The 19,901-nt window shown below is 58.5% G+C and overlaps 5 protein-coding genes across 11 annotated transcripts; 2 read left to right on the top strand and 3 right to left on the bottom strand.

Annotated features, from left to right (window-relative positions):
* The first annotated feature begins 311 nt into the window (after positions 1 to 311).
* Positions 312 to 6,028, top strand: SIAE (sialic acid acetylesterase). Of its 2 annotated transcripts, none has more exons than XM_069788262.1 (9): positions 312 to 446; positions 1,732 to 1,896; positions 3,033 to 3,196; positions 3,284 to 3,422; positions 3,510 to 3,693; positions 4,063 to 4,172; positions 4,268 to 4,401; positions 4,658 to 5,089; positions 5,170 to 6,028. In XM_069788262.1, exons 1-9 carry the CDS (start codon positions 404 to 406, stop codon positions 5,470 to 5,472), a joined length of 1,674 nt encoding a protein of 557 aa, XP_069644363.1. In that variant the 5' UTR covers positions 312 to 403; the 3' UTR covers positions 5,473 to 6,028. The 2 variants fall into 2 exon arrangements, with proteins under 2 accessions (XP_069644363.1, XP_069644364.1); XM_069788263.1 differs by lacking the exon at positions 312 to 446 and adding an exon at positions 659 to 1,157.
* Positions 6,029 to 6,290: 262 nt separating this feature from the next.
* On the bottom strand, positions 6,291 to 10,955 carry PANX3 (pannexin 3). 3 transcript variants are annotated; one of them, XM_069788264.1, is made up of 6 exons: positions 10,785 to 10,955; positions 9,341 to 9,659; positions 8,459 to 8,601; positions 8,139 to 8,353; positions 7,320 to 7,984; positions 6,291 to 6,447 (listed from the first exon to the last, which is right to left on the bottom strand). In XM_069788264.1, exons 1-6 carry the CDS (start codon positions 10,854 to 10,856, stop codon positions 6,386 to 6,388), a joined length of 1,476 nt encoding a protein of 491 aa, XP_069644365.1. In that variant the 5' UTR covers positions 10,857 to 10,955; the 3' UTR covers positions 6,291 to 6,385. The 3 variants fall into 3 exon arrangements, with proteins under 3 accessions (XP_069644365.1, XP_069644368.1, XP_069644369.1); XM_069788267.1 differs by having other exon boundaries at positions 8,459 to 8,562; XM_069788268.1 differs by having other exon boundaries at positions 9,341 to 9,525; positions 10,785 to 10,901.
* RPUSD4 (RNA pseudouridine synthase D4) lies at positions 10,626 to 13,592 on the bottom strand. The gene is made up of 7 exons (XM_069788275.1): positions 13,368 to 13,592; positions 12,704 to 12,869; positions 12,255 to 12,456; positions 11,929 to 12,022; positions 11,676 to 11,826; positions 11,294 to 11,391; positions 10,626 to 11,147 (listed from the first exon to the last, which is right to left on the bottom strand). The coding sequence occupies exons 1-7, from the start codon at positions 13,557 to 13,559 to the stop codon at positions 10,962 to 10,964; spliced, it is 1,089 nt and encodes a 362-aa protein (XP_069644376.1). The 5' UTR covers positions 13,560 to 13,592; the 3' UTR covers positions 10,626 to 10,961.
* On the top strand, positions 13,590 to 19,489 carry HYLS1 (HYLS1 centriolar and ciliogenesis associated). Its single transcript, XM_069788276.1, is given in 4 exon segments — positions 13,590 to 13,652; positions 13,654 to 13,770; positions 13,772 to 13,801; positions 18,412 to 19,489. Coding segments are annotated over 4 exon segments (1,050 nt in total). The 5' UTR covers positions 13,590 to 13,604; the 3' UTR covers positions 19,267 to 19,489.
* On the bottom strand, positions 14,090 to 19,885 carry PUS3 (pseudouridine synthase 3). 4 transcript variants are annotated; one of them, XM_069788271.1, is made up of 5 exons: positions 19,815 to 19,885; positions 16,902 to 17,335; positions 15,174 to 15,739; positions 14,612 to 14,802; positions 14,090 to 14,469 (listed from the first exon to the last, which is right to left on the bottom strand). In XM_069788271.1, exons 2-5 carry the CDS (start codon positions 17,286 to 17,288, stop codon positions 14,156 to 14,158), a joined length of 1,458 nt encoding a protein of 485 aa, XP_069644372.1. In that variant the 5' UTR covers positions 17,289 to 17,335; positions 19,815 to 19,885; the 3' UTR covers positions 14,090 to 14,155. The 4 variants fall into 4 exon arrangements, with proteins under 4 accessions (XP_069644372.1, XP_069644373.1, XP_069644370.1 ...); XM_069788272.1 differs by lacking the exon at positions 19,815 to 19,885 and adding an exon at positions 19,171 to 19,297; XM_069788269.1 differs by lacking the exon at positions 19,815 to 19,885 and adding an exon at positions 18,689 to 18,903.
* Between the last annotated feature and the right edge of the window lie 16 nt (positions 19,886 to 19,901).

Here is a 19,901-nt window from a genome sequence, read left to right as displayed (position 1 = left end):
CGCGGCGGCTGCCGGGCCAGGGCGGGGTGAGCGGTCGCGGAGGGCCCCGGTCTCCCCGGTTCCCCCACTCGCGGCTCCCCCCCGCCCCCCGGTTCCTCCCGGTTCCTCCCAGTCCCCCCCCGGTCTCCCGCATCCCCTTTCCTCGTTCCCCCCCCCCCCCCCGGCTTCCAACCCCGGGCCCTCCCCTCCGATCCAGCCGGGCCGCGCCGGCACCTCTGGCTGTGGTGAGGACGCTGTCGCTTGGCAACCGCCGCCTTCCCCCCGCCCCGCGACCAGGCCACGCCCTCCCCGCTGGTCACGCCCACGCGGGGCGGGGCCTGGCGGGGCAGGGGCTGACCGGTGCCCCGACGCCCGGTTGTCCGTGTCGTGTCCCATCCCGTCCCGTCCCCCCCACCCACCCAGGATGGCGGCGTGGGTGCTGCTAGCGCTGGCTCCGGTGGCGGCAGGTAAAGGGCTGGGGGGGGCTGGCTCCGCACCCCCAGCCCCGCGGGCACCTTCCTCTGCCCGGCCCGGGGGGCGGCACACCCCCCTCCCAGCCCCGCTTCGGGGCCCTTGGCACCCCCCCAGCCCCGTTTTGACGCCCTTCTTGGCCTCCCCCCCCTCCCCAGCCCCGCTTCGATGCCTTTGGCACCACGCTGAGCCCCACTTCAGGGCCCTTGGCACCCTCCCAGCCCTTTGGCATCCCCCTTTGCCCAGGTTTGATGTCCTTGGCATCCCCCAGCCCCGCTCCGAGGCCATTTGCACCCCTACGAGCTCTGCTTCGATGCCCTTTGCACTCCTAGAGCCCCTCTTTGACACCCTTGGCAGCAGCCAGCCCCTCTTCAATGCCCTTGGCGTGTCGCTGCCGCCGTGGGATGATGCTTTACGTAAGGCGGGAGTCGCATGCGGCTCCTTGGCGGCGTCTCGTGGGCTCTCCTCCCAGCCGCTTTTTATAGCCTCCAGTCTCTTCCCCGGCGTCTTGTTTTTTTTTTTTTCTTTTCTCCTTCGACTCCTTTTTTTATGTAACTCGTCCTTCTTGGAGCCTTGGTACATGAGATGATGGGAACAGTGATGTGGCTGATTTCAGAGGGGCCGAGAACATGGTTTCTTTCCTTCATTAAACCCAGCCTGGGATGAGCTGCAGAGGAGACAGAGCTCTGTGAGCCCCAGTTTGATCGGTACAACGGAGATCACCCCCCAAATCGCCTCTCCATGCCATGCAAACGTTGCCCCGACCCCCTTTCAAGCGTGGTTTTATTTTCACACCCCAAAAATGGAGCTTTTGGGGGTGCCAGGGCTGAGACCTCTGCTTCCCTCCCTGCTGAAAGGCACCTTTGCTGGTGCCACATGGCCAGTGTTTCCCATCCCACCACTTGCCAAACTTTTTTTGCAAAGGAAAAGTACGTTGGAACATATTTATTACCAAGGCCGGGCTGGCAGAGATGCTCCCATGCTGTTATTAGAAGAATTTTTACCGAAATCTGTATCCAAACTCTGTAACACAAGCTCCCGTGGTTTGGGAGGTGACTTCCCTCATAGGGCTGGGCTCTTTTGGGGACTTCAAATTGTGCCGCTTCCTCAGCTCTTTGGTGATTTTAACCACCTTAAGGCTGACCAGGACTGAAGGAAGCTGTAAATTAAGCAGGATCTCAAATAATCTGTATTTAAGAGGGAGTCGGAGGCCATGCGGGGGATTTTTCTCATTGCTTTTTGCCTCTTGGAGATGATGTTTGCGCTGTCTGTTGATTCTAGGAGTGATGCTCAGCTTCGCGTCCTACTACGGCGACCACATGGTGTTGCAGAAGGAGCCAGCGGGGGCCGTGGTATGGGGCTACGGGGAGCCAGGGGCTGCGGTGACCGTGACTCTCTCCAGAGACGGTGGCCTCATTGTCATGAAGAAGATGGTGCAAGTTAAAGGTCAGTCCGGGACCCTTGGTGGGCAACTGGGGCCAGTGGTTTTGGTGGCCGAGGAGCACGTCTGAGCCCAAATCAGACCTGCTGGTGGGGTGGGGGCTGCTGTCCGCAGCCCCATTGTCCCTGGGTTTGTCACACCACTGCTCTGGGGTTACAGAGGTGACGGTGACGTCTCCAGCTCCTGCACTCCTAGAGCCATGCTTTCCCCTTCTCTGGGAGATCTGGGTGGGGCGGGGGGAGTGATTCAGCAATCCCCCTCCCCACCAGTGCCGGCCTTTGCTCACTTTGGTTTCCCAACAGTGGGATCCCACAGGCGCCGAGCGGGAGCCGAGCTGCCGCTGGAGTGGGTGGCACCGCGTAGGCTTGAGCCGAATGATGAGGCTGTGGAGGGGAGAGCAGGGGGGGGATTTAGCTCCTCTCCCTGTCAAAACCATCTCTGGGGAAATCTCCAGAGCACTCCTGGCTTCTTTTTTTGATGTATCCCCCCTCGGACGATCCTGCTGGGGATCTGTAAGCCCTGAAGGATGTCACTTCTGCAGGCAGAGCCTTCCTTGAGGCTGGGAAGGCTCAGAGGCATCTCAAATCTCAGCTGGTGGCCTCATTCCTTGCCTAGTGAGTCGAGGGGGGACTGCTCATCACTTTTGGAGGGGGGTGAGACTGCTGCCTAAAGGGCTCTTCCACAGGCTGGAGAGCCTGGAGGCATCCTGTGAGAGAGCAGTGATCCGTCGTTATCGGAAGATCTGCAGGATCGGGCCCCAGCCGGGCCAGAAAATCCACACTAAGCTCCAGCAGAATATCTTTACGCCTCGATTCGGCACGTCTAAAATTAGCTGGAGACATCTCGGTGTCACACACACCAAGCTGCTCCTGTAATCCCGGTTCCTCCCAGCAGCTTCTGCTCTGACACACATTTGTCTTTGAGATTTTCTTTTTAACCCCTAAATTCCTGCAGGAGGAAAGACCCGCTGATGGCGGAGAGCTTCCAAAATCCATTTCCCCAGCCAGGCTCCGTGGTGGGGAAGCTTTCCCTCATTGTATGTCCATCCCCATCAGCTGCTGGCCACTCATCCCACCTCTTTGTGAAGGTTTTTAGGTCTTCATAGGGGTTGTGAAAGACAAACACCGTCCTCTTCTTCCAGGACCTCCTGGGACGTGGACAACTGTCCTGGACCCTATGGATCAGGGCGGTCCCTACATGCTGACGGCCGGGCAAGGCTCAGAGAATGTGACGCTGCAGGACATCTACTTTGGGGATGTGTGGCTTTGCAGCGGGCAAAGCAACATGGCAATGACAGTCCTGCAGGTAAGCCCCCACGGCATAGCCCCATCCTGCCAGCGCAGGCAGGGATCAGGCAGGGCAGTGCCTGGCGCGCTCCCGACCCTTCCCTAGATCGCCAACGCCAGCCGGGAGCTCGTCGCCGCCGCTCACTACCCCTACGTCCGCGTCTTCGCTGCAGCACCCGCCCGCTCCGACGTGGAGCTGGAGGACCTGGAGCGAATCGACTTGCCGTGGTCCATCCCGACGGCTGGTAAGTGCAACGTGCCTTCAAAAAAAAGCCTGGAAACGGCTTTTTTTCCCCCCTTTTTCCCTTTGCAGCCCACTGTTTCTTGCACAGAAAACCTGGGCCATGGGAATTTCACCTACTTCTCGGCCGTCTGCTGGCTGTTGGGGCGCTACCTCTACGAGGCTCTGCAGTACCCCATTGGGCTGGTGGAGGCGGCCTGGGGGGGCACCCCCATCGAGGCCTGGTCCTCCCGAAGGGTTCTGCAGGTGTGTGGGCTCCCAGAGGACATGGGAAGGTGAGAGAAGACACAGAAATACCTCCTGCCCTGTGCCACACTGCTTTTGGGGGGGTAGCCTCACCCCTGCCACTCTTGGGGGTCACCCTCCATCTCTTCCTATCCCACCTCTTCTCCCAAAGCATCCCCGGAGCCCCACCGTCCCCTCCAGGCATTGTTTTACCCACTCTGGGTAAAATCCCCTCCCGTGCCGAGAACGTAGGGTGCATCTTGGTGTGTAAAGGGGGCAGTGGCAGCGGGCGGAGGGGAGAGCAGGACTCCCCTTTTGCACGGCGCTTGCTTTAACCATGCAAGGCTGGCTCCTGAAGCCCCATCTTCAGGACTGGCCTTGTGTTTTGCAACTCCCTTAATCCCAGCTTTGTCTTCCAGCATCTCCCCACACCGGCATCTCTCCGGCCCACAAACGCCCTCTGTGCTCTGGAACGCCATGATCCACCCTCTGCTCAACATGACACTGCGGGGTGTAGCTTGGTACCAGGGTAAACCCCCCCTCTTCATTTTCCTCTCCCTGGGGTGGAGCAGCCCCCCTCGCTATCCCACCAGGCTCTAACCGACCCCTTGCTTTTGGGACCAGGAGAGGCCAACGCCTTCCTGCACACAGACCAGTACAACTGCACCTTCCCCGCACTCATTGCCGACTGGCGCCAGGCTTTCCACGCTGGATCGGCCGGGCAGACGGAGCCGGTCCTCCCATTCGGCTTCGTGCAGGTGAGGTGGGGGGTGAGAGGCAGGACCCCCACCCTCCTGGGGGGATGGTGTCATGATGCTCAGGGAGCTTTTGCCCATCCTTTCACACCCTGGGGGCCACTTCCAAGCTGGCTGGAGGGAGACGATGCTGTAAACCTGTGGACAGATCCTGCCAGGGTGCCAAATCCCAGGCAGGGACCGCAGCGGCTGGTTTTGGGAGCAATGGCTGAGCTGCTTCCGCAGCTCCCCACCCCTCCCCACCCCTTCTGCCTTGCAGTTGTCCACCTATCGCCGGAGGAGCCTGGACGACAGCTTCACCCGGCTCCGCTGGCACCAAACAGCTGATCTAGGGGTCGTCCCCAACGCCAGGATGCCTGGCACCTTCATGGCTGTGGCGATGGATCTGTGCGATGAGCGCTCTCCCTATGGCAGGCGAGTCCTGGCCAGGGGGGCGAGGGGGCAGCAACAAAGCTATCGGATACCAACCCCCCCGCCCCCCCTCTTCCTTGGCAGCATCCACCCCCGGGACAAGCAGAACGTGGCCCACCGGCTGCACCTGGGTGCCAGGGCTGTGGCGTACGGGGAGAAAGACCTGGTTTTCCAGGGGCCGTATCCCACCCGTGCCATCCTGGAGGTGACCAGGGGTCTGCTGAATGTCACCTACAGCCAGGAGCTCGTCTGCCGTCGGAGGGACACGCGGGCGTTCGAGGTGAGGAGGGGGAAAAAGCTTTTCCCCCAGGGCTGGAAGAGGGGAAGGCCACCTTGACAGATGTTTCTCCCCCTCCCCAGGTCTGCTGCTCCAGCCAGCCGTCCCCGTGCATGTGGCTGCCGGCACCCGTAGTGGCAGTGGAGTCCCGCACGGTGATGCTGGCCGTGGCCGGCTGTGGGACGCTGGTGCTGGGCTTGCGCTACGCCTGGGCCGAGTGGCCCTGCGAGTACCAGTCCTGTGCCCTCTACAACAGCCAGGGGCTGCCCACACCCCCTTTCCTCCTGGATGCCCTGCCTGCAGGGGAAACTCTGGGACGCTTGGAAACAGCCGGAGGGAGGGAGCTGCTTCTCCTCCCCGGCTCCTGGTTCTCCCAGGGGATTTAGGGGAGGGGGATGGAGGAGGGAGCTCAGACCTCACACAGAGTGGCTCGGAGCTGATGGCACCGTGCCTTTCCTATTCAGGGAGGCAGCTGGCTCGATTACTGTCTTACTAATTAAACAACTTTCCAGCTCCTCTTTGGCCTGAAGTCAAGGCTGCAGGGGAAAAAAAAAATATCAAAAAGCCAATTTAAAGTGAAATTTATGAAAAATTATGTTAAGATGAGCAGCAGGGCACACTGATGGGAGCTGAACCCCCACGCTGCTGCTCCTCCCTGCCCGCAGAGCTGGTCCTGGCCCCCCCCTCCCAGGGACCCCGCAACACCTCGGGGCACAGACTGCTGACCCCCATGGCAGGCTACTCGTAGGATTCAGGCACCAGCCTCCGTCTATGGGGTGGAGAGAGGGGACGTGGGAGCTCTGCCAAAAAAAAAAAAACCACAACCCAACGCTAAGCCTGGGGCTGGGACATGGAGCTGCACAGGGCACGATGCTCTGTAGCAGCAGGGAGTGTCTTCCACCACACTGTGTTAATAAATAGTGAATAAAACAGCTCCTTTTATTCTTGGGGGCTTTTTTTTCCTTCAGAGGAGCATCCCTTAGTCCTCCATTCCCCGCCTCCTGCCATAACAGCAGGGAAATTGGTGTGGAAGAGGTGCGCTGTGGCACCCAGTGCTTGGTATAAGACATCTGAGAGAGTCTCTGCACAAAAAAATATTGTTTAACCCTTTTTTGCTGGAAAAACATACGTAAGAAGGGGAACCCTAAATGCAGGTGAGCTCAGCCCGGCTGCCGCTGTCGCGTTACAGACGTCACCCCACCGAGCTGTTATCAAAATCAGAGTTTAATGCGCTCAAGCAATGCTAGCAACAAAGAATTGGATCAAACTGGATCCCAGCCACACTGCCTGCTCTTGGGGTCAGGCAGAGCCAAGTGAGTCCCGGGAGGCTTTTCCCATCACTTCCACTCCAGGCTTCGTCTCTAGGCAAAGGAGGGAAGACGAGGAAGTTAATTAACAGGGCGATCGCAAACTGGGATCTTGGGCTTTCTCCACCAGCGTGCAACTAGCCCGAGAGCCAGTTGTGCTAGCCCCACGGTTGCCATACCAATGAGGATGCTAAATACAGCTCTGTCTGGGGTTTGTTTTGTTTTGTTTTGAAACCGCAGCCCTCAGACAGTGTATTCAGGGCCGGGAAAGGAGCCCAGGCCCCTGCGCTCCCACCCTGCCAGGGACGAGCTGTCTTGCAGAGCCTAGAAACCACTGCCGTGGGAGCCGGGGATCCCCGTGAGACCGCAAAGAGGCACCCCTGGCTCCCCAAAACCCAAAGCATGCAGGAGAAGGAGCAGTGGTGCCTGGGGAGGGCATGGGCAGGCCTGGGGCAGGGTTGCGGCTCTACCTCGGGAGACCCGTCTCCGTCTCCCCACGCAGCCCCGCTGTGCCCACCAGTGCCATGCCAACAGGAGAAGGGGGCAGGCATGGCATCCTTGGTATCAGCTCCCCCGCCCCGGATTTAAAGCTCCCAACCCCTCTCCCAGCAGGCTGGGCTGCTCTCTCTGCCAAAAATGGGGACCCCCCGGCCCCCTACTTTGCCCAGAGCTTGGATTTAAGCAGCAAGCTCTCCACTTTCTGTTCCTATAGCAACTCCCGCCCACACGTGGGCTCTCAGTAGCATCACGTCCCAGCTGTAAATGGAGCCGGCGGCCCCCTCTCAGCAGCCCCCCCATAACCCTTAGGGTCTTGGCAAAGGGTTTAGGGCTATGGTGGAGGGATCTGGCCTCACCCTCAGGGTGGGATCTGGCGGCGTGGGAGCCAAGAGGAGAGCGAAGAAGGCTTCTCTACCAAAAAAGCCTACCTGGGACCCCGCCGTTGGAGATGGGCATGCTGCTGTCGGTCTCAGGGGCGCAAGCCTGGTGTTTGGGCTTGGTGGTCTCCAGCCCGCCCAGCAGCGTCATGAAGTCGACGACGGTATCGATGTCCTGCTTGTTGGCAGTGGCTTCCCTCAAGGCGCTCACGGCATTGAGGCGGCTGAAGGAGGTCAGCTCTGAGATGTTGGCCCGGAGGAAGAGGAGGATGACGTTGAGGTCGTTGACGGGGCAGGTGAGCATCTTGCGGCTGAGAAGGTCGAAGGCGGGCAGCATCTCGTAGACGGCAAGCAGGCCCTTGTCCCACTGGCAGAGCTGCAGGGCGTTGTAGATGACAACAGGTATGAGGAGGACATAGACGCCGCCAATGGAGAGGCTGATGAGCTGGAAGACGGAGAAGAAGACCAGCTTGCAGGGGATGAGCGGGGGGATGTGGGGCTCCGCCTGGAGCAGCCCCGTTTTGATGGAGCAGCTGAACTCATCCTGGAAGAAGATGTTGAGGTGGAGGAAGACCAGGTAGAGGCAGGTGGCAGCCAAGAAGAAGAGCAGAAGCAGGTTCCTCAGGATGTAGATGAACACCAGGGAGTGGGCATGCTGCTTGCAGGTGAGGTAGCGCTCCAGCAATGGGAACTCGAAGTACCTCTCCCGGCGGGCCCTGGGGGCAGAGGGGACACAGCAGGGACTTAGAGCAACCCCCCAAACCGAGCCGCTTCACCAAAGTCCGTCCCGACTGCGGCCGCAGCCACAATGCCACGTGGAGGGACTTTGGAGGGACACGGCGACCACTCGAGGCTGCCCAGCGGCCTCACCTCTCGTATTCCTCCCAGAATCGCTCCGGCTCGGCGCTGGCCTGCTGGACCTTCCTCATGTGCTGCACCAGGCGCACGGAGCGGTTGTAGGATTTGTCCAGCTCGTCGATGATGAAGAGGAGGTCGGAGTGGAGGGCAGGGGCAGCCGCGTAACGCCACAGCAGGTAAGGCATGTACATGAGCACCGCCACCACCAACAGCGAGTAGGGGAAGACCTGGGCAAAGGAGACAAGCGGGCATTGAGCAGTGTGGAGTTGCTTCACGTCTGCTGGGCACCCAGGTGGGACCTGAGGGCACCCAGTCATGAGCTTGACCCATACCTTGAGAGCCCAGAGAGACTTGGTGACGGCGTGTCCCTCGGTGTCAAAGCCATAGTGGACGAGGGAGTCCCAGCAAGCCGTGTCGACGTAGGCAGACTGCTTCCCTGTGAAGTTGGTGGGAGAGAAGCAGCTGATCTGCGAGCCTAGCGGGAGGAGAAGGGTGAACCTCAGCCACAAAGGTCCAGCGAGCACAGGCGAGCGCTCCGCAGCCAGGTGCTGATGCGTTACAGGAGGGTGATTACATCTAAGGCATCACTTTGAATTAAAAAAGCCTTTTTCACAGTCATTTTGTAGCTGTCCCTTCCCCACTGCTGTGTTTTCCAGCAAGGACTTTTTCCATCATTTCCCGAACACAAACCCTTTGAGCGTGGCTGTGGGTACATGGCGGGGGGAATTAGAGACTGGCCAGAAATGGGAGTCAAACCAAATCCCCAGGGGCAGCAGCAGGACATCGGCCAAAGCCAAATTTAGCCTGAGGTCACGACACAGCATCAATGCAACCCTCTTGTCCTGCCCTCGCAAACCCCGGCGGGATGTATTCCCTGAGCTACCCTGCCAGCGCCCTCCTCCTCCTCGGAAACAACCCTGCAGCACCCAAAGGTGCCAGGGGGCAAGCAGCTGAGGCGGGGCATTGATTCACCCCGCCGCTCCTGGGGGTTTAGCACGGCTGTTCCTGGGCTTTCCCAGTGACCAATAATCCATTAAAAACAATCAATAAAAATATCCCTGAGGCAGAATGGTTCCCAAAAGAGGATTTCCAGGCTGCCCCGCCTCAGACTGCAACCACACCAGTGAGAACACGAGGGTTTTGCAGCAACAGCCAAACTGCTGCTGGCAATTGCCTGCGACCCAAAGATCCCTGTTGCAAAAGCCACGACTCACCGGTGGAGAACTCCCGGGCGAAAGCCAGTGAAACAAGGAAGAGCGGCAGCCCCACTGTGACGAACTTCAGCAGGCGGTCACTCGGCAGCTCCAACCGCAGGCCCTTGGCTCGGGAACCACCGGGATCCGGGAGGAGAGCGTCGGAGAGCATGTACTCAGCAGCCGTGTGCGAGAGGGACATTTTTCTATCGAGGAAGAGGAGACGACGGCAACTGCTGCTGCTGCCCGGGGGCTCTGGTGTTGTCTGAGGCGTGACCAGCTTGAGGAGCAACTTTGTAGGGCTGAAGACATCACTTGCCAAGCGCTTTTTACCAGGCGGCTGTAAATAACAGCTTAGATGGCGCGTTAAATCAACCGGTAATTACAGAGGGAAGCCTTTTTGCAAATAGCACGTCCCGAAATAGGAAAAAAAAATAGTGGCTGCAGCACCGGGCTGGGAAGGCAGCATTCCTCCCCAGCCACAGCTGCTCCCTGGCTCCTCGTGGTTTTACGCCCCTCTCTCATAAGCAGATGTATTTCTGGCGGCACATTCGAGGGCCCATTACTATTTTTGCCCTGCCTGAGGAGCTGGAGGCAGGCAGCAGGGCATCACCCTACCAAGAAGCCCCAGCCAGGTACATGGTGGCCCCGTGGGGTACAAAGAGTCCTTTCCAGCACCCAAACCAGCCAGGGGGGCTAGAGAGAGTCCTGCTGCCCAGCCCCGAGCTTTTGGGGACAGGCCAGGACACCAAATACTGGTGGCTGCCATTTTGAGGCAGAACATCAGCTGCCGTTCCCCAGCTTTTCAATCTCTCCACTCGCCTCTCTTTCAAGGCACAGGGGAATGAATCTGGCTCCAAGGCAAGCTCCTGAAGGAGACGGATCCCAATAACAGGATCTAGAAATAAGTGATGGGGAAATTGGAAGGGGCGGTGGGATAGAAAAGTTTCCCCTGGCAGCGTAGTCAGTGCCCAGAAACCCGCGCCGACACTGCTGGCAGCACAGAGTAGAGGGAGTCCCGGAGCTGCTTGGCCAAGCCAGCGGAGGAACTCCCCGCTCAGTCTCTCAGCACAGCAAAAAACCCCCACAGCCGCTGCCAAATGGCACTTTCGATGGATTTTTGAATGAAGAGAGTCTCCAAATTTGAGCACAGAGCGCCAGAATAGGAGGGAGAGACCGCTAAGCAGCTCTGGAGGGAAGAGCAGTGGCCCTCAAACTGGGAGGGACTGCACCCAGGTACGATCAAACCCGCCTAGGGACCGAGATCCACCTGGCATGAGCAGAGAGAGATGGGCAACCCTTCACCTCGGCAGGAACTGCATCTTTTATTGCTCAGAGACAAGTTCAAAACACGGCTTGGGCAAAGCCCAGTTTCTACCCAGCCTCATTTGTCCCAACAAGAGGCTCTTCAGCGTGCCCGGACATGTTTCTGCACCAAATCAGGGCAAGAAGCCCATGCAAGTACCTGGTGTAAAGCCAGCAACACCAGTATCAACACAGGAGGTCTCTGGCGAGCGGCAGAGACCATAGACTTCATCACACCACTGGCTCCGAGGCAGACACCACTGCAGAGCAGCTGGACCCAGCGCTACCATGTGCTGGAGATGCAGTGATAAGGCGGTACCGCTCCTGTCCTGCCTCATTAGTCGTCAGGTACATCCAGCCTCAGCTTCTTCAGAGTCTTTTCAAAGAAGAGGGGTGGCTTGCAGACGAGGTCTAACCGCTCGCCCAGGGGCAGGGAGAGCCGGTGGGCGTGGAGGTGGAGGGGGAGGTGGCGAGCCTTGCTCTGCTCCAGCTTCAGCCTCTTCAAGGTGATTTCAGGAAGCTTCTGTGGCGAGGACAGAAAACGTCCCTTCCACAACCCCATCTCTTCAGCTGGGACTTAAAAACCCCAGCCCACAGGGACACAAAGGGGCTGCCCAGCCCTGGATCCGGCTCTGGCTGCCCCCCAGCCCGATGCAGGACCTGCCTTACCTGGGGTGCCAGCTTGCTCCAGTGTGAATATTTGTGATCCCCCAGGATGGGGCATCCCAAGCCATAGGCCAGGTGAACGCGGATCTGGTGCTTCACCCCTGAGGAGGGAAGGGAAAGAGGAGAAACGTGACAACCAGCCATGCCAGGCCTCAGCTCCCACCTGCTGCCCTCAGTGCCGGATAATCCTGTGCCCAAATCACCAGCAGCCAGAGAGTAGCCCAGCAGCAAACCATCACCCCAGGGTGGCTTGTTCCCAGAGCCTTGGCCCAAAAAGGATTTCAGTCATATCTAAAGACAAGTTCCCGCTTCCAGCGCTGCTGTTGGCTGCGGAGCTGCACAGGAAGCGGATCCAGCAGCCGACACAACTCCAGCCAGGCCTCACCTGTGATGGGCTGGAGCTCCAGCAGAGAGCAGGCAGAAGAGCTAGCCAGAAGACGGTACCGTGTCACGGCGCTTTCAGCATTGCGGTTTTTGCGGATTTTCACCACCTTTCCATCCTCTGGAGACAGGCGATAGTTTGGGGCCAATGTCATCTGAAAAACAGCGAGAGGGTGAGCCCGCAGAAAGGCAGGAAGGGGATGCCAGGGACAGGGAGCACCAGGCCAGAACGGCAGCCGAGAGGACGTGCAGCTCACCTTGTAGTGCGACTGGTGGCTCTGCACCTCCTTCTCCACGATGGGGATCTCCACGATGCCCTCAGCGGGGTCTGGGTCCCCCAGGCTAATTGCCCTGGGGCGGAAAACCAGAGGTCTGTGGGGTGTCGCTCCAGCAGGAAGGGAAGACTCCCCTCAGCTCCTCTCCCTATGACCCAGCCCCGTAAAAAGACACTTGAGCAAAGAGAAGCAAAGACCCACTGCTTCCACAAAGCCCCATGTCCCCCCACCCCAGTGACTGTCCCTTCACTCCTTCTTCAAACCCTACAGGCCCTTCAAAGCCGCTTCTCCACCCAAACCTTTCCTACCAGTAGATCTTCTCCACCTGACGAGTTTTGAAGAGAAGCCGGATCCTCTCCGCTGCCTCCTTGCTCCGTGCCAGCACCATCACACCTGTGGTCTCTTTGTCCAGCCGGTGGCAGAGGTGCAGGGGTTCGGCTTTCATGTTCTGCAACATCTTGGCCAAAATCGGCAGCACGTCAGCAATACAATTCTTGATCCCGGGGCCGCCTGCACAACCCACAGGCAAGGCAGTCAGGGGAGACGTTCACCTCCATGTGTACCTTAAAAGTACCCCCAAAATGTGAGGCGAAGGGTGTGATCTAAAGGTGAGAAACTCCCCACATCCCTCCCTGGGAAGGAAAAGCTCAGCGCAGGGAGAACAGAGCCAGAGGATCCCCCATCAGCGCCACGGAGCCATTTCCATTTACCCCTCTACCACATAGGCACAGATGCGGCACGGCCGTCCTTCCCTCACCGTGCACGGGAAGGCCATAGGGTTTGTTGATCACCACAATCTCCTCGTTTTGGTACACGGTTCCCTGCTTGAGCACTTTGGCCAGGACGTTGGGGTGAACCTGCTGCAGCTGTTTGCTCAGCATGGCAAGCTCCCGGACCCGTCTCTGTGCCGGGTCTGTGGGGATCTGAGGAGAGAACAAAACGCCATTGGTGGAGGACTGAACGGCCCTCGGCTTTCGTGCAAAGCTCCTACGTGACCTTCGGCAACTCGCTCGCCTTCCAGCCAGCGGCGTTGCTGAGGAGGACTGTCACCCACGCAGTCGCTACAGGGTCGAAGGCCGGACGCCGTCCCTGCAATCCCACCCCATCACCCAGCTCGGTGGGATCTCGCTTAGCCACACGCAGGGGCGACCACCCACAAATCCCGCTCCAGATCCTCCCCTGCTGGCCCGGGGAAGGGGCGAGGAAACCCCCGCGGGCACAACGGTAACGTCGCCGGCCCGTCCCTGGCTGCCCATTCCACCCGCGGCCGGGCGGGGGCGAGGGACCCGGGGATCGAGGGAACCAGGACGAGAGACCCGGCCCCGCTCCGCTCCACGCGTGCGCCCCGGCGGCGCGGTGCACGCTGGGAGTTGTAGTCCTGCTCCTCAGGGGCCAGCCGGGCCGCGGCCATCACCCCTCACCTCTCGCTTCTTCTTCTCCTCCTCCTCCTCCCTCCTCCGGGCCCGCAGCCGTTCCGCCAGCTCTTCGGCCCGCACAGCCGCCGCGGCCGCCCGCCCGCTGCCGGAGAAGGTGCGCGCCCCGCAGCCCAGGCCCGCGGCGGGCGGCGGCCTCCGCCACCAGCACAACCGCAGCCCGCCGCTCGCCGCCGCCATCTTCCTTCCTCCTTCGCTCCTTCCCTTCCTTCCCCCTTCTGACCAATGGCGGCGGCGCAGAGGCGGTGCTTCAGCCCACCCGTCCAATTGGAAGGGGGGGCAGCCAGTCGAGCGACACCCCCGCCGCCCAATGGCGCCGCCGCGAAGGGCGGGCCTCGGGGGAGGGCTGTTTAAACGCCGGCGACGGTTAGCGGCCGGTAACGGTCGCGGACGGGAGGACGGGAACAGCCGGGCCCTGTCAGGTACCGGGGGGGGCCCTGTCAGGTACCGGGGGGTCAGGCCGAGGATGGAGGGTGGGCCCTGGCTGCCTCAGCCCAGGACAGCCTCAGCATTCCCCATCCCCGTCCGTCCATCCCCCCGCCAAGGCCCACAGCGAGGTGAGCGGCTCTGAGGGGGCTGAGGCTACACCCCCCACCCTACCCCATCCTCTCCCAGGCCAGGACACAGCAGCACTCCACAAGATTTCTTGAAATTTATAAAAATAGCACTGGAAAACTCCTTTTTTTTTAAAACTTTTTTTTTTCCCCCCCAATTAAAAAAAAAAACCAAACGAAAGCAGCAAGCCGCCCTCCTCCCGCTGAGGTGACCAGTCACCATCACTCGAGGTCTACACAGACCCGCTTGGGCGGCTGCTCTGTGGCACGGCCGCTCCCTGGGGCATCGCTGCAGTGGCTCCTCTTGGTCTCGGGGGGCTGCTCGTCTCTGTCCCCCCCCACCTCCAGGCCCCAGGGGGTTGTGATGCGACCCCTCCGCACAAAGTGGCGGATGCGGGCCTCCAGCCCCTCGCACTTGGGGCGGGCCAGTAAAGGTTTGTAGGTGCGGGCTTTGACGCCTTCCATGAAGCCACTGACCTGGCTGCGGAGCGGAGGCTTCATATCTCCCCAGAGGATGGGTGTGCTGTTCCCCGGGCCTGCAATGGAATTGAAAAAATACCAGTAGTTTCTGAGCAATCTATTTAAATACCCCTTTTGGTTTTTGTTTGTTTGTTTTTTTAAACCAGTTACCCCCATCCCTCTGTAATTCCAAGGTATTGCGACAAAACCATCCCTTACTTTTTCCAGTAGCCATGGAAGCAGCATCTAACCCTCCTAACATGTTACGTAGCACTTGAGTTTTGACTGCGTGGTTGGCCCAGAGCTGCTGTAGGTGGGTAACGTTGAACTCCTGCACTTCTCGGTCGTAGAGCCACTGAAGGTTTTCGAACTCGCAGTCATACAGGACGAGGGGAAACTCGACGGCCATGCTAGGGAAGAAGAGAGAAGGCGTTACTTGTCACCATCTGGGGGGAACGCTGTGACAAAAAAGGCTCGTGCAACAGCACATCAGCCTGTCCTTTCTGCCAAAAACAGCCCTGTCTTTTTCAGAACTCCTTTTTCTGCTAAGAACTGAATTAGTTTTAACCAAATACCAAGGGCTAAAGCCATCAAAAGTTTGTCCAAGAGCAAGAAAAACGAGATCCTTTTGGATGCCTCCCAGTGAGGCCACTGGCAGCTTGCTTCCCTATTGTGAGAGACTGCTTCACAGTCTGGCAGAGAAGCAGCTCGCCAGCGGCACTTCACGCGCAGCCATCGCTTTGGAGAATCAGCCCAGGAGGTTTTGCTGAGCTCTCTGTACCTGTACTGCGGTTTTTGGGGGTTCTTCTCTACATCCAGCAGCTCGTTGATGATCTCTGGGCTCTCCATCTTCTGGCCAATGAGGAAGAGGATTGCCATCATGCAGCGGACTTGGTGGTAGAGGAATGCCTGTCCCGTCACTTCAAATTGGCACAGACAGAAGGGATCCTGCGGCCCAGTTTCTCCTCCTCTCTCCACCCACGTCACTCCAGCGCTGAGGATCGTTCTCTGGAAGTTGACCACCCCGTTGGCGACGTCCATTTTACACAGGTTACGGAAATCGTGGGTCCCCACGTACCTCTGGGCTGCGGCATGCATGAGGGCCACATCCAGGTCGGCACAGGGGAAGAAGTAGCGGTAGGTCCTCTTGAGGCAGCTGAACCGGGCGCTGAAGTCGGGCTCCACAGGGGCCCAGGCCAGCACCCGGATGTCAGGCGGGAGCACCCTGTTCAGAATATGGGTGTAACGGAGCTCCTCCTCCCCCTCGCTTCTGCCTTCCGAGTCACCCTCGTGGCCGTTTAGCTTCTTCCCCTCCGACAGGTTTGAGCGGAGATCTAGGGAAATCACCTGCAAAATGAGGAAAGCCAGGATTAGATTGCAGATGGGCATATTTGGCGTGCCAAGCCAAGTCTTCCTACACCACTGTGAAATAAATTCAGGATCTCCTACAGATGAAGGTGTCTTAAATCAGGCGATCTTACCACCCCTTCCTGCGGGTAAAGCTGCAAGTGCCTCTGCTAAGGTTCCTAGCAGATGCTACGGATTCCTTTAATAAAACAGAGAAAGTTGCAGACTGCCTACGTAGCATGGTCTCGAAACGGCTTCAACTTTAGTCACTGTTTTTAGGATATAATGTGCCTTTTTTTTTTTTTTTTTGTGTGCTGGGGGTGATGACTTGAACACAGTAACAGCCTGGCTGTCTGAGAAACCTGATGTGGGAACGAGTTAATTAACGCCACAGGTGCCTGCGCACTTTAAATGGCACAAGAAAAGGCGGCCTGTGCCCTTATTTTGTGTGGCTCGCCTTGTGAAGGAGAGCAGACAGCCCATCTGAGCCAAAACCACCCCGGCGAGGCAAAAGCTAAGCCAGCTCCCCTTCCTGAGCCAGGAGGGAAGGAGAGACAGGCCCGGCAGCGAAGCCACCACGGCACAGGAAGGGCTGAGCTTTCCCCAGCACCTCGGCCAGCCCAATGGCTCCGTGCCCACCAAGCGGGCCGGCTCCCACTCCCACGCTCCCTTCTGCTAGCTGCGACTCCCCTCAGACCCTTCTGCGCAAGAATTCAGCTGCCTGGCGCTGCAAGAAGCTATCTGATTCTTGGATTATTTTTTATTTTATTTTTTGTGGGGTTAGGGAGTTAAATCAGCTGAGAGGGCTCTGCCAAGGAAAGGGCATCTCGCCTTTTTTTGGCAGCGCTGAGCTATTGGGGAAGCCGCAGCCTAAAATGCATTTTATCCTCTCAAAACAGGCCCCTGGAAAAAAAAAGTAGCAGTGATATGGAAAAAACCTAGCACTAATATGGGAAAAAACTTAGCACTAATAAACACTTTGTGGGTCTAAAATCCTCATTCCACATGCAGAAAGCCTTCACCAAGGCTCACTTTCAGATTTAAAAGCTGTCAGCTTTTAAACAATGAATCCAACCTGTGCTGTCTGGGCTTGTCGCTGTGGGAACTCCATCCCACACAGGAGCCCCGAAATCCAGGAAAGCCTGGGGGGTGGGATCCTGACCTGTCCAAAGGCGCTGACTCCTTTGTCCGTCCGCCCGCAGCGGTGGTAGTTGGAGGTCTGTCTGTCATCGACCAGCCGTGTCTTCTTCAGGGCTTCAAACAGTTTCTCTTCGATGGTGTTGCTGGTGTTCTCCTGGCTGGCAAACCCCTGGTAGCCCCAGCCCAGGTAGGCGATCTTCAGTGCCACGTGTCTGCGGCCGTAGGCGCTGAAATCGAACGGTCGTTGTTGGCGTTTCTTGGCTTTCCCGGGGGCCGAAGAAGCCCCTCTTCTCCCAGCACCCTCCTTGTCCTCTCGGAGCTTCTCCTGCAGCCGCTTCACCTCCTCTTCCAGCTCCTGTACCTTCCTCAGGAGTTGCTCCTGACCGGTAAATGTGCTCTCCTCGGCCATAGCCGCTGTCTCGGAGCCTTCACTAGTTGCTGGCAGCTCCTCGGGGTCTGCAGAGAAAGAAGGAAATTGGGGCATTTAGTGTTTTTACCTGACTTTTATTACACCTATAGGCTCGCTCTATGAAACAATTGTTACCAGTGGAATAATTCTTTTTTTTTTTTTTTTTTTTAACACCTTGGTGTTCCTAGCAGAGCATGGGAAGGGCCAAGGGGGCTTAGCTTAGACAGCTTCATCTTACTCAAGTCTCTTTTTTTGCACTTTTTTAATCACTCCTCTTCCCCCAGCCACTGCCGCACGATGGGATCTGCTCTGTCAGCCCAGGCGCGGCAGCAGCACGTTCCCAGCTAGCCTTTTGCTATCCGTGCGGAGCCGTCACAGAGCCCTTTCCATTTTCGCACCGCGCTCAGCCAGCATCAACACTTCAGACAGCCCGCTAATGGCTGCCATTCATCTCGCCGCACCATCTGCTCTAACATTTCGTAACAGCACGGTTCAAACTTGCCTTTTTTTTTTTTTTTTTCCTTCCAAACCCCCTTCGTGGCGTAAAGAGATCCCAAACCTGTGTCGTGAGTGGAAACCGTGGCCACGTCCCTTTTTGCTGCAGGTCTTGAGGTTTACTACAACCGGACTCGGCTACAACAGCCCAAAAGCACCTAAACATGCTGCACTGCGCCTTCTCCTCTATGGAAGTCAAACACCCTCTCAGATGTCCCTAGATTAAATCACGACTAGATACAGTGTTTTTAAAAGAAGAGGTACGCGGGGAAAATCATTAATACCTCTGCCTGGTGTTTGTCCGTCATCCTGTTAGTACTTTATGTGTCATGTAATTAATTTTAGCTTGCTTTTCAGGCAGGGGTTGCCTCAGGGGGGGCTTTGGGGCCTTATAGCTGCGTTGCCTTTCCATTTGCTGCAGGGAAAGAGCCTTCTGCTGGTGGCAGGACATTTAGCAGCGCAGCCAGGGCTCCCAGACCCCCGTCCGATTAACTGCAACCTAAATCAACACCCCTGAACCCCAGAAGTTGAGAGTTGGAGCCCCCTTTACGTCTTTGGCCAGCTCGAACGTGCTGCAAGAAATTAACTCTGTTTTTTGTTGATTTTTTTTCCTTTTTTTTTTTTTCAGAATCCACCTGGTTTGGCAGAAATTATGGAGGGGATGACAAGACCGGACAGGTATAGGTGGGCCGCTCCGGATGATGAGGAGCAGCCGGTGGCCGTGCTGGCCCTGGGCCGGCTGTATGGCCAGCAAGGAGACAGCGAGGAGTGGGCACGTCCCCGTGATGATCCCTATGCCGAGAACTCCCTTGTTTTGGGGGGGCAGCTGTCCCTTCCTACGTTTTCGGAGGATCGGAGGGGAACCAGGAGGTTGGTAATGAAAAGGAAAGTGCTGAGGCACAGACCCGATGGCGGAGTGGAGGTCTCCGACGAGTCGGTGACCAGCGAGGTGGAGAGCGAGGCCGAGGTTTGGAGCCTGAGGCAGAAAACGCTTCAGCGAAGGACGAGTCCGGAGGACAGCATCTCCGAGGGGGAAATCGAGACGAGCAGCAGCTCCCTCGATGAATCCCCTCGCCGGTGGCCCCGTGGGGAGAGTCCCCCCTCCCTCCTTGGGGATTTGGGGAGCCGGAGCTCTCCCGCTTCTCAGTACGCCGCTGTGGTGGGACAACCCAAATCCTTCATTCCTCCGCGGTTCGAGCCGCTGGGACATAACCGTGGAAAAACCGACCCGGTGGCAAAATATTTTGAATATAAACGAGAATGGGAGAAATTTCGAATCCCAGGGGAGGATCGGCGACAAGAACTGCGCTGGGGCATCCGGGAGCAGATGCTCTGCCAGCCCGAACTCCCTGTCAAACCGCGGCGTCCCACTGTCCCCAATGCTTACACCGTCCCCACCGAGAAGAAGCGAGCGGCCTTGCGCTGGGAGGTGCGCTGGGACCTGGCCAACGGCCTCCTCCCCAGGAAAAACACCTCCTCCTAGTTTTCCCCTGCTTCTCCCGGCTCCGGCGTCCCGGGCGAGGATGAGGAGGGACGGGGTGTGAGCACTGAAAACTGGTGGCCGGCAGGAATCCTTGAGTATCGGGAGAGATGGGGAGGTAACGGCTTTTTTGGCATGGAACTGCCCGCGGACCGTTGTCCTCGGGAGGTGTTATCGATGGCGCCTTGGTGGCGCCTTCCTCTAATAAAGCGTGTGGAAAGATTCATTAAGGTTCTGCGGGTTAATTAGAGGCGCCTCTTAACAGCCCCCCCCTCCCTGCACCACCCGGCTGGGTTCCCCTTGCCTTATTTCACCTCGGTTTTTAAAATAAAGCGAGTTTTAGGACGAAGCGAAGAGAACATCGGTTTTCCAGCGGGGACTGAGGGGGCTCTCTGCCCCTCTCCCACCCCACGGGGGTGGGGGGGGGCTCTGTCCCCCCTTAGGGACCCCCCCCAAACTCCGTGGGGGGCAGCACTGGCACCCTACGGGGTCCCCGCTCCTCCCGCACGCCGGCACACCCCCCCACCCCCCCCGGGCCAGCCCGGCCGTACCTGCGGGGCCGCTGCCGGGGCCGGGGCCGGTGACCCGGAAGCGCTCGCTCCGTCCGGTGCTGCCTCCGGAAGCGGCGGTCCGCCTGG

The sequence above is a fragment of the Haliaeetus albicilla genome, chromosome 7, assembly GCF_947461875.1.
Source record: "Haliaeetus albicilla chromosome 7, bHalAlb1.1, whole genome shotgun sequence".
In the NCBI taxonomy this organism is placed as follows: Eukaryota; Metazoa; Chordata; class Aves; order Accipitriformes; family Accipitridae; genus Haliaeetus; species Haliaeetus albicilla.
Note: the sequence above shows the minus strand (reverse complement) of the source record. Positions and strands in the feature narration are given on the sequence as shown.

What these genes read in the sequence shown, in the direction of transcription:
- RPUSD4 (XM_069788275.1), bottom strand. Translation starts at nt 13,559, where the DNA reads ATGGCGGCGGCGAGCGGCGGGCTGCGGTTGTGCTGGTGGCGGAGGCCG. An exon ending in AGGAGAAGAAGAAGCGAGAG is followed by an intron (nt 12,870 to 13,367) that starts GTGAGGGGTGAT and finishes TTCTCTCCTCAG; the next exon opens with ATCCCCACAGACCCGGCACA. An exon ending in GCCACCAGTCGCACTACAAG is followed by an intron (nt 11,827 to 11,928) that starts GTGAGCTGCACG and finishes GCTGTTTTTCAG; the next exon opens with ATGACATTGGCCCCAAACTA.
- PANX3 (XM_069788264.1), bottom strand. Translation starts at nt 10,856, where the DNA reads ATGAAGTCTATGGTCTCTGCCGCTCGCCAGAGACCTCCTGTGTTGATA. An exon ending in AGTCTCTCTGGGCTCTCAAG is followed by an intron (nt 8,354 to 8,458) that starts GTATGGGTCAAG and finishes TCCTTTGCCCAG; the next exon opens with GTCTTCCCCTACTCGCTGTT. An exon ending in TTCTGGGAGGAATACGAGAG is followed by an intron (nt 7,985 to 8,138) that starts GTGAGGCCGCTG and finishes CTCTGCCCCCAG; the next exon opens with GGCCCGCCGGGAGAGGTACT.
- SIAE (XM_069788262.1), top strand. Translation starts at nt 404, where the DNA reads ATGGCGGCGTGGGTGCTGCTAGCGCTGGCTCCGGTGGCGGCAG. An exon ending in GCTGGCTCCGGTGGCGGCAG is followed by an intron (nt 447 to 1,731) that starts GTAAAGGGCTGG and finishes TGTTGATTCTAG; the next exon opens with GAGTGATGCTCAGCTTCGCG. An exon ending in GGGACACGCGGGCGTTCGAG is followed by an intron (nt 5,090 to 5,169) that starts GTGAGGAGGGGG and finishes CCCCCTCCCCAG; the next exon opens with GTCTGCTGCTCCAGCCAGCC.
- PUS3 (XM_069788271.1), bottom strand. Translation starts at nt 17,288, where the DNA reads ATGGCCGAGGAGAGCACATTTACCGGTCAGGAGCAACTCCTGAGGAAG. An exon ending in GAGTCAGCGCCTTTGGACAG is followed by an intron (nt 15,740 to 16,901) that starts GTCAGGATCCCA and finishes CTCATTTTGCAG; the next exon opens with GTGATTTCCCTAGATCTCCG. An exon ending in TTCCATGGCTACTGGAAAAA is followed by an intron (nt 14,470 to 14,611) that starts GTAAGGGATGGT and finishes ATTCCATTGCAG; the next exon opens with GCCCGGGGAACAGCACACCC.